The sequence below is a fragment of the Papaver somniferum genome, chromosome 3, assembly GCF_003573695.1.
Source record: "Papaver somniferum cultivar HN1 chromosome 3, ASM357369v1, whole genome shotgun sequence".
Lineage (NCBI taxonomy): Eukaryota > Viridiplantae > Streptophyta > Magnoliopsida > Ranunculales > Papaveraceae > Papaver > Papaver somniferum.
In genome coordinates this window covers 126,534,687-126,546,655 of record NC_039360.1, presented here as the reverse complement: position 1 = coordinate 126,546,655, position 11,969 = coordinate 126,534,687, and the positions used below count along the sequence as shown (strand labels likewise).

The 11,969-nt window shown below is 34.9% G+C and overlaps 1 protein-coding gene across 1 annotated transcript; it reads right to left on the bottom strand.

Annotated features, from left to right (window-relative positions):
- Positions 1–1,329: 1,329 nt before the first annotated feature.
- On the bottom strand, positions 1,330–3,256 carry LOC113357310 (S-adenosylmethionine decarboxylase proenzyme 4-like). The gene has a single exon (XM_026600678.1). It carries the CDS (start codon positions 3,027–3,029, stop codon positions 1,902–1,904), a length of 1,128 nt encoding a protein of 375 aa, XP_026456463.1. The 5' UTR covers positions 3,030–3,256; the 3' UTR covers positions 1,330–1,901.
- Between the last annotated feature and the right edge of the window lie 8,713 nt (positions 3,257–11,969).

The following is an 11,969-nucleotide window of genomic DNA, read 5'->3' as shown; positions in this document are numbered from 1 at the left end:
GCAACCTACAGGCATTCCGCACAAGCCATTGGCACATGCCGTGCAACCCTTGCGCTTTGGCATGCCGCGCCTACATCAAAGGCCACGATTTCTCTTAAGATGTAAAATCTCGACCGTCGAAGGTCGCCACTGAGCCAACACATCTCTCAAGCTCAACTTATCAAACACCAGCGACATGCTACACGTTTTCCATGAAAATACTCGAGACATCAATACATGTCACAAACTAGGGGATGCTCTTTAGGGTTTTGGTTTGTCGGTTTACAACGTGCGGCATACACAAATGCCCGTTTCAAGACAGTGTATTAAGAATAAAACGGTTATTAAATGCAGGAAGTAATGGTGAAACGCTCTTTCATTTTGGAACATTAATTCCATCAAATTCCATCAATACCGGGCGTTACCACCTCTTCCCATTTAACTCATCCGTTTCTTTTTCTTACGAGGCCAGAGTACATTTCACTTAGACTTGTATAAATAGGTCTTACCAATTTCCACCAAGAACAAGTTTTTGGTCAGGAGAAATACAATACTCAGAAAGGCAACTTTGCTAGCTTTCCCAAAAGCTTTCACCTTCTGATACAAGTCAAGTACTACTCTTCCAGAACTGTTCTGGTCTCAGCACTCTCTTCGCTTCCCTCCCTAAACCATCCCTTCTCCTCCTCTTTGTGACCGAAGCAAATCCGGAACGACCATTTCTTGGTTTAGGCCGGAGTTGTACAGATTGATCTCTCGAATCTAAAGTACTCCCGTGCAGTACATTTGTTTAGGGTTTAGATTTGTTTCTCACTCACCTACCGAAATTACCAAAATCGGCAGAAATGTTTTTCACCCATAAACAGTGTGAAAATTAGATTAGGTTTTTATTCTATTTTTGTTTTAATTTTACAAAACTAGTCATAAAAACCCAAGGTGACCAAACTTGTGGTACAAAAACCCCACTAAAATGTTGGGATCCATTAAAACTCCATCGTAAACAAAATTGATACAAAAACCCCCAAATTTTTAAAAATTGATACAAAAATCCCAAATTTAAATGTTGGTTTCATCAAATTTTATTTTGGTTTCATCATAAAATTTGATGAAACCAAAATAAAATTTGATGAAACCAACATTTAAATATGGGGTTTTTGCGTTAATTTTGTTTTGATGGGGTTTTTGTGTTACTTTTGTTTTGATGGGTTTTTTGTGGAAGGATGGTGACACCTCTGGGGTTATAACTCGCGGACCGTTAATTTTAATTGAAGGGTAATTTGGACAAATTGCTATTGAATCAAAAGTATCCCTTAACCAGATTTTTGGTCACCAGATATCCAAGTAAATCTCCTCTATTGGAGTGTGACGCCCCAATAATAGCGTTCGGTTTATATGTGCCATTGCAAAGCGCAGTTAAACCAATGATTAAAATACAAAGATAAGACATTGAGAAGACATGCCGGAGATTTGTTCGTTTTTCTTTTCCTTCTTCTTTTTTTCTTTTCTTTGAAGTATTAAGATTTGTTCGTGATAATGTTACCCTGAAATTTAGAGATAAGAAGAAGAGACTAATTTACGGATAAAACCCTAGTCTCAATGGAACAACTCAAATTTTGCAAGCATGCCATTACCCAAGGGGGTGCAATATCATTACCGAAACCATCCCCACCATCAAATCCCTCTCTCTCTTACTCTCATTCTCTCCCGAGCCCCAAATTACTCCTCTCTCCCCAAGGAGCATGCTTTTTTTAACCACATATTTGCTATTAACTTCACCTACCTGTATGATGGGCCATGCATGCATATACATTGCTAGCTCCTCTACATCTGTGCCCATGCATGCATGATTCATCGTACAAATAGAATTTATGTTGTCCAACACACACACAGTGTCTGCTAAAGCGCAAAAGATTATAACGGTGAAATCATTTACGACTCTTGGCCGTAAACGTTTGATAAACAACAGAACCGAAACCTGGGAACTTGTCGAATGAAGAGGTTGTACAATTCAGTCCAAGTGATTCGACTGAATCAGAAACATATCTCCATAATAAATCTTGGGACGACTTTGTTACCTTATTTGAAGTAGATGTTATTGATACAGACATCGTGGATGGCCGGAAAACTTGAACCACTTTCCTTAAAGTATTTCCAATATCCGTACGGCTACCGTTGTACTTCTTTCGGGACGATGGAGATTGTAACCCAATACCTTCAAAACTTGCATAACTAAAACCATCTTCAGGTGTGACATGAATTGTAGAGTAATTTTCACCATCTATGCCATTCATTGAGTACCCACAAGGATCAAACCCGAAATCACAAATTATTGATTTTGGATTAATATTTCTTATACCAGTAATCTCAGTCATCTCATTGCCAACAACTTCCCCACAATTATCATCTCCGGGTCGCCGGAAAAACTTACGTGCCAAAACTTTGTCAAGCTCGGTCATGCAAACCTCTACAGTAACCACCTCATCATCATCAATATCATCCTCATGTATGGTCATCATGTTATCATGATCAATACCATCACTTGCCGTATAAACATGCCATGAATGAGAAGAAGAAGAAGAAGATTTCTTTGTTTTCTTTGACGGAGGAGGCATAATTGAAGCTTTTCTAAAGCAAAGATTTGCAGGTAAATTATTTTCCAAGTAAATAATCTCCTCTCTGAAACTAGTGTGAGGGAAAAGCTGACTCTTGGGAAATATAAAATTACCGCGGGTGTACCTACACCCTATCACAGTGAGACCCATCTGATGAGCGTGAGATAGAAATAGAGGGACAGATTTCAATAGTTGGGTAGTCCCACATGTTTTGATGATGATCTTTGTCGGATAAACAAAAAGACTTGATTCCGATAAAACGTATGAATCGAAAAAACGGTTACCAACTGCAGATACAACGGTGCATTGAACAGCATCTAAGATTTCTTCAAGTGACTGGAAATTGAAATTCCGGAAACCGTTTCTTAGTGTCTTTGGATCATCTCCTGTGAATTGGAGTTCTAAACGTTTTTCAAAACCTTCGAAACCCGATACAGCCATGGCTTCTAGATAGATGGATAAATAGAGTGAGTGAGTAGTAAGAGATTGGCTAATTACTTAATGGGTAGAGCAATGAGCAGTTGTATGGTTCTGAGAGAGTAGGAGATGGAGCTAGAATGGGCATGGTTTGGTAGTGAGAACGAGAATGCAATTTATAGGAGGAGAGAATTGGTGAATGTAAGTAAGTGAGATAGAGAATGGAGGGCATGCGTGTGAGGCAACCAGAGAGAATGATTGCAGGCATAATTAGTGAAGGAGATGCATGATAATGCGTGAAATTTTGTAGTTATTGTGCAGTTGAGGTTGTGATGACTAGTGAGATGTTTCTGTCATACGGAAAGACAACAACCATAGAGAAATGGGAAAACTAAGCCCATGCGCACATAGCCAGTGGGGGTAATAAGATTTTTTTTTTCTTTTGTACATTTAAATAATAATTATTATTATTAGATAAAAGAATATTGTTACAAAAGAAAAAACTTGTTGGAATCGTCATAAGTTAAGCTCCAACATTGTACTACTATATTAGTTGAACAGGTTGTCGTGTTAGTCTATCAGTGAGTTTCATGAGAAATCAGTTGAGGAAGCCGAACCGGATAAGGGGGCTGATTATGGCGCAACAGGGGAAAGCTAACTTTACCTTTTATGTCAAATTCTACAATATGACGTCATTGGGGACTCAATCTTTGGACATCCTGGAACACATCAATCTTTGAGGAACGGGGATGACCAGCTGAGCTAGCTATCCATTTTTTATATACACCTTTTTTTTTATTCGTAGATTTGATAAACTTAAATAACGATCAGGATCAGTAATACATCACTGACAGAGCCATCTAATACAAGATGGAGTTGATTACCTTTTCTAATATTCTAATGGAGTTTTTTAATAATACATAGGGAGGAGTAACATTCCAATCGATGTTAAAATCATGAAAATTTCTTTTTCTCTCTAATTTATCCGTCATAATATTTCTGGTTTCGTGGACAAAATAAAAAACCAAAAAAAAAATGGGGCAAGATTTAGCTATCGTATTTGTTTCTTCCAAAATAGCTCATATATGCCATAAGATGAATGTTGGTTTTCCATTTAGATTATCTATCAAGCTTTCACAATCGCCTTTTATGCTGAAATTTCCAAAATAATTTTTAATTTCCGTGCTTAGAGTAGACCGCTTCTGCTTCTTCCGGGTCTGTGTTGGACTTGGTCATACCCTTCCTCTTTCTGAGGTACCTGCATTGTCTTTTCGCACTAATGCAAAACTAGAAGGTTTATTTCCTGCAATCCATACTGCATCAACATTTAGCTTATGGTTATTTTTGTATGGAGCTTCCACACTGCATTTTTATTTTATTTTTATGTCTTGTTTAGGGACCTTTTTAATAGTTGTTTTGTGAGACCAGAACCGTAAATGTCTCTAAATTTTAAAGCTAGTTCTTTAAGAGTTTTCCTTTTTTTGAAAGGCTGTTGTACATTTCTCTTTCCATATGTACCACATTTTGGTTAAAGCTTGGTTTAAGTTATCTGTGCAGGTATTTCATATCACAGTTTTGTATCCAATTCCTGCAAACATAAAAAAAAAATAAAAAAAAATAGAAGTGCTCAGCTACATTTGTAGAAGATTTGGAGCTAGTTCCCAAATTGCTTTTGGGGCAATGCTAGAAAATATTCTCCAATTTTTTTTCATACTCACCACAAAAGGTATAAAGTGGTGAGACATCTTTGACAATCTCATAAAGTTTAGAATTAGTTGATAAAGCATTTTGACGAGATTTCCAAAGAAAAAGTTTAATTCTTTGAGATACTCCTAAATTCCATAAGGATTTTAAGAAAAAGTTGTCAATTTTTAAATTAGAGAAGTTGATTAAAAATTTATTTAATTTGTCGTACATTGAATTTCATTTACGTTTATCTTTCTGAAGAACATTATAGTTACCTACAAACAAGTTAATTGATGGTTTTCAAAATTTTTGTATTGATAGTGGTAAAAAGATTCGTTTCAGACTTGTGAAGGAAATTGAATTTTTAGATTTTATATATATATATATATATATATATATATATATATATATATACAAAAAATATTAACAATGGGCGAGAGGTACTGGGACTAAGGATTTGGCCGAATTCACTACACAGGGTTCATTCATATATTCTTTGACAATTTAAAACTCAATAAAATTAACATGGACTCTGATTTTTCCAAGATAGATTCTCAAAACATCGATTGTAAGTCCTAAGCATGATGTATCAAAACACCTAAGCTAAGCATACATCATCAAATTAAATAACAACCAATTAATTCAAATCATATTTCAATTTTAAATTAATGCAGAAGTCATAAAAAAGAATATAATAAATTTACCCGTGTATGAAATTAACCCTCCTCCGTCGTCCCAGTATTGGGTTTAGCTCATCATGATAAAAACACGCTCAAAATATTTATTTATTGCTCAAATGGTGTTTACAATGAAGAGAAGAAGAGAAAATGGTGTAAACAGCTAATGTGGACCCACAGGAAGCGTCACAAAAGAACGATAAAAGGGAAGTGCTATTGTCGCTGTGGTTCTAAGACCCACACCTACGACCCACGCCTGTGAGTCTGTTTCACTGTTGATAAACGACTGTCCCTGCGAGTCTATTCTTTGTGTTCTTGGTGTTCTTCATCATCAGCAGGAGCAAAAACAGTGTTTCATCAACTCTTGATTTCTCGCTCCTGAGCTCTCCTATCGACCCCAAACTCTCGACACCCTTTCTACTCAACCCCAGCAACCTATTTATAGCCAACAGACCCATAGAATCTCGCTCATTCACTCCATATAATTCTCTTTAACTCGGCAGTAAAGAAAATATTTCTGGGAATATTTTCTTTCATGTTTCATCTTCTCACGCGTTTTCAAGCCTCCAAATTACCATATTTAACTCCTTCACGCTCCAACAGGCTGTGAGGGTCTTCCATGCACGCACAAAACACGTTGAATCTTCTCCAAATCACGTGAAACCCGTGATATACACGAACTGCCCTGTTTTCAACCCGTGAATTTTTTAGCTGATTTTATCCAATTCTGGTCGAACCAAACGCCGACAGTGTGTTTAATAGGAGATATCACAACTATCTACCAAAAATCAGCCATTGAATCTCCCTAGAACACGTTCAACAATTCGATCAAAAATCTGCAGAAGTGTTCTCCATTTTCCCGCCAAAAACAAAATTCAAATGGAGAAGATGACCTCCCCCTAATCCTGTAATGGGGTGCGAATAGCAGATGCCTTTTGGGGTGACCTAGGGAGCCCCTTAGTAATTGAGGTGCCCCTTATCCAACGGTGAGAGTCCGAATAACACGTGTCCTCCGGGGCTTTTACCAACTTTTCGAGCCGAATTTTCCAAAAAATGTTTATTTTCCAAAGGTGCCTACAAACACATAAAATACCAAAATTAGTACAAACTCGAGTGCCAACAATATATAGTATTGAGATCAAATTAAACACAAAAATGTGTCTATCATTAATCCTACAGATTTTACCTTCTACAGATTCAGAAAACAGAAATTTAATGAGGTTAGCAATCTTCTTTTTGTTGACCGAATAAATTAGATCAGCCACAACTGTTAAATGAGTGTTATTAAGGTTGCAATATAATGTTAGCTTACTACCTAGCCCTGGTATCCAATTATCATCCCAGATACACATACTTTTACTATCTCCTACTTCTCAGGTGTTCTTTTGATCACCGATTTTATACCTTGGTTTATGCATTTCCACATCTAAGAACTAGAATCAGAATTTTTAGCTCTCAAATCACAAGATTTTCTGAAAATTTAGACTTAAGTAAATATTCCCATAGTGAGTTAAGCTTATTAATTAATCTCCGAGCACCATTTGCAGGTATTTCCACATTAAATTTATGATCATCTCTAAATCCAAGACTCTCTTTAAAAATGGGTTTACAGATGTGAGACCAAGATTTTGTGATACATGTATCTTTCTCTCTCCGGAAACTAGTGATCCTCAAGACGGAATGATGATAGAATTGTAATTTAGGAGGGATTACTGATTTAAGGCATTATTTCTATAGTAGGGAAATAGATTCCTAGGAGGTTTGGGAAACCAAACCGAAGTAAGGAAGTATACCTAGATAAGGAAATACTTCCTATACAATGTAATATACCTAGATAAGGAAATAGATTCCTAGAAGGTTTGGGAAACCGTTAAAGTTATAAATATAGATGTTTAGCTCATAGCTAAGACATCTAGAGAGTGTGGTTTAACACATAGAAAAGGAGGTTTAACACACAAACCTAGAGAAAGCTTGAAAACAAATACATATGTTATTGTTAAAGTCAAGCTAACAAACAATTTAGGGTTATCTACTGTTTAGAGAGATTGTGAGCGTAACAAAGAGAGAATTGTAAGTCGTTTTCTTGTTCATAATCTAGAGAAGATATTTTCTTTGAATTTTTGTTTTTGGCGTGTTCTATTTTCTAGTTTTCGTCTATTATTATTCTGAATTGCGCCTCTATAATAATAGTCACCAAGGTACAAAGATCGTACGTATCAAGTTGGTATATCATAGCAGTGTACATTCAAGTTTGCTTTTGATGAGTCATACATTGATGAAGTTACATGCGACGTGGTTCCCTTAGATTTTTTTCAAGTTGTACTTGGTAGTCCTTACTTGTGGGATCGATATGCGACTTTACAAAGGAGGGAGAAAAAGTACACCTTTACCAAAGATGGGAAAGCTTTTGTAATACGAGTTATAGACTATCCTCTCGAGGGAGCTAGCTTTATTACATCCACTCAAGCAAAACAGTTGGTGAATGCTAGTACAAAGTTCATTCTCCTTGTGATCTGTTCTCTTGAGGAGAAGCCGATTAAAGTTTGTTTGGAAATTCTAACCAAACAACAAGAAGACGATCTAGGAAGGTTGAAGATGTGACAAGATGATCTTTCCATATGTGTAAGAATTTTTGTTTGATAGCGAAAAGTGACTAAGAAAAAACAAGAAGATAAAGACGTTTTTCTAATTGGAAGTCAAAGTCAAGTTCCCAGCAAGGAGAGATGGTTCAGCAGGGAGAAAGGAACTCTCGGATTCCCTAATCTCCAAATCTAACTTTCACAGGAGTTCAAGTTCTTGGGGGGGGGGGGGGGGCAGATTAAATTATAATTTATGAGGGATTACTGATTTAAGGCAGTATTCCTATAGTAGGGAAATAGATTCCTATGAGTTTCAGGAAACCACCAAAGTAAGGAAGTATACCTAGATAAGAAAATACTTCCTAGACAAGATAATAAACCTAGATAAGGAAATAGATTCCTAGAAGGTTTGGGAAACCGTTAAAGTTATAAATAGAGAGATGTTTAGCTCATAGATAAGACATCTAGAGAGTGTGGTTTGACACCTAGAAAAGTAGGTTTAACACACATACCTAGAGAAAGCTTGAAAACAAATACCTGTGTTATTGTTAAAGTCAAACTAGCAAATAGTTTAGGGTTAGTTATTGTTTAGAGAGATTGTGAGCGTAACAAAGAGATATTGTAAATCGTTTTCTTATTCATAATCTAGGTAAGATATTTTCTTCGAATTTGGTTTTTTGGTGTCAGTTTTCTAGTTTTCATCTATTATTAAATTTAGCCTATATAATAATAGTCACCAAGGTACAGAGATCGTACGTATAATGTTGGATAATATTTAGCGGTTTTTGATTTTATCCCCTTAAAAGTCTCCTTGAATGGCATTTATTTTATGTGTGATAGGGATTAAAAAATATCCTATTTGGAATGCTGGGATACTAGGTAGCATTGATTTCTTCAAAACCATTTTACTTGTACTAGGGAGAACTTGGCTTTTCCAGCCCTAGACTTTGTGTTCCATTTTTTACAGCTATTTCAAATAGTTTGATCTTAGATCTATCTATAAAGATAGGTGCACCTAAATAGGAATCTTTCAAATCTACATGTTTTATTTTGACAAGATTAGACATCGTTCATCGACACTTTGAGTGAACTTTTTTACTGGAGAATAGTCTAGATTTGTTTTTAAAATTTTCAATTGCCCAGAAGGCCTACCGAACATTTCAAAAGTATATAAAAGATTTTCACATTCGATTAAGCTAGCTTTACCAAAGAGGAGGTAACCATCGTCAAAGCGTAAGTAGGAAATATGTTACTTTTCTGAAATATTTTTACTCCATGTAGGATTTTGAGTTTTATCTGAGATAAAAAAGAGTCTACGGAGAATTTTCATGCATATTACGAAAATATAATAAGACAAAGAATCTCCCTGGCGAAGACCTCGAGTAGGATGGAAAACAGTTTTTGGCACTCCATTGAGAAGAACAACGATTGAAGAAGTGGAGATACAATTTTCCATAAGAGAGTAAGAGGCTTGTTTACCCAAAAGACTTGAGAGATTTTTTTTAAAAAAATGTTTCCAATTGACCTTAAAAAAGACTTTTGACATATCTATTTTAACCCCCAACCATCTTATGCTGGCATTTTTGTTTTTAAAGGTGTGGGTTATTTCATGAGCCAATATAATATTATCTAAATAATTTCTTGAGAACAAGAACGCCGATTGAGAATGAATGATACTCTTTAACATGGTTTGATTATGTTAGCTATAATCTTTGTTATAATTTTACAGATTGCAATTCATAAACCAATTGGTCTGAACAAATTAGGATCCTTCGATTGTTTGACTTTAGGAATTTAAAAGAGATGTGTTTAATTTATTTTTGGATGCATTGATTTCTGAGCTGTGAGGGAGTAAAATTTGTCGCACTTGCAAACTTAAAGGCGTTGTTGAGTTTGTCCAAGCATTAAATCCCGGACGTGCTATAGGCTTTGGATGTGTTTGTTACTCAGAGACGTTGTAGAGTTTTAAACCTTGTGAAGATCATATATGTTATAGAGATTGTATGAACTCATGAGTTAAGATTTTATTGGGTTGAAACACTGTTTTTGGAGCATGAGTCGTGGTTGAGTCATGATCACGAGATTGAGGCTCGAGGTTTGCTTACAAAACTTAGGCTCGAATATCGTTCATGAGGCCGGAAAATGAGTCTCTCTAATGAGGCACAGATTCGAGTTACGCCCATGAAACTCATTTCTGTCTTAATGGGTTAATCAGGCTTGAACCTGCTAGATAATTTAAAAATGACTTTTCTACTCATAATTTTTTGTCGTCGAAAAATCAACATATAACATCGTGTTTTCCAGTTTGCTTACAGAAAATTTCGTCAATTTAAATTTTTTATATGCATAAGTCTGAGTTTGTACTTCGTTGGAGTGTAGGCCATAAAAAATACTAATAACATCACATGTGGGCAAAGCTCAAGCTACCGATACAGATATCCAATAAAAAATTTATTTACAACTCTGTTAATATGGTATTTGTTATATTTTAAATTGTTCGAATTTAGGAGGCTTGCAATACGACCAAAATTTATTCTTCAGCCAATCACCTAAAAATTTTCAGGAAAAGAAAAGAAAAATTATTGTTATATTAATTCAAAATTAAGCGTGAGATGATCAAGAAAATTGATCAACAATTTCTGTCAAATACAATCCAAAATACACATTCATGTTTAAAATTCTTGTAAATTGATCAACTGAACTCGATAGATTTATTCTCTTTAAATAAAGTATTGTATCATTCATCATTATACAAGATGATGATCGGATTTAGTTCGACGTGTTACTGAAGTCGTTATCCGACTAAATTAACTCAATGAATCAACTCGGTGAAACATTTGACTCATTGAGTACACGATTTTTTTATTTTTCTAAAAAATATTTTTGAAATTTCTTTCTTAAAAGATTTACGAAATTTTGTTTCTATTGTTTTAAGAAAATGTTTTTAAATTCTAAAAGGACATATAGAAAATGATTTAGAAGTATTCGATTTTTATTTGTTTTCTCAAAATAATTTAAGTTAAAATCCTATGGTTTATAAACTTCCCCATATCAGATGATCATTTTATTGGTTTCGACTTGATTTATAGTTTATACCATTTTACCTTCTAACCATGTTTGCATAACAAAAAATCATGATACGGAGTAATTAGGTATACTTTAGAGGTGGTAGCAATCGAGAATCTAGTAATAAGCATTGTTGATTGAGAAGGAAAACTCCCAACTCCCAAACAAACGTGACTTGTAGATAAATTAAAACTTGAAGACATACTATAACTAGAGCACTAATTATAGTTTTTTTGTTGTTGTTGAATAATAGCAGCAACAACAAAACTGATAATTGATTTATCAAATCGAAAATTGAAATTTTTTACAGCGCACAAATTCTCTAGCTGTAGTGTTTTCTATTAGATACTTGCAATATTTTCAGATTGTCTTGGCATTTTGAAGAATGGAAAATGGATCATTTGTCCAAATATTTATAAATCACGGTTTAAATGGACGAGTAAAAAATAGTTGAGGTGAAATGGCCAAAAAAAAAAATAGTAAGGATGAAACAAGTTTCATCCTAGCTTAAATTTAAAAAAATAGCAAGGATGAAACTGGATACATCCTGTGTAAATTAAAAATAAGAAAAAATATTTGAAAATGGGCACGATGAAACTGGTTACATCCTGCCTATTTTTACATTTTTTTTCATTTAAACAGTATCAAAATCTAACTGTCCATTTCACCCAGGAATTATTGATTTTGGTCTTTTTAACCAATTTTGTGATTAAATAAATAGACAATGATTTTAAACAAACCGAGAGAGGGAAACCACCGCAAAACAACCTCTCACAGAATATATTTTTTTGGGTGGATCACAGTGGGGCCCGCCCCTCGGAAGACTTGCAAGGAAGAACCTGTGAGAGGCGGTTTTCTTTTAATTGTTTTTTTCTCGGTTTGTTGAGAATTTTTGATAAATAAAAGACAATGCTCTACTAAAGAATCCGTTGCCTTCTCAAAAATTATCACAGCTA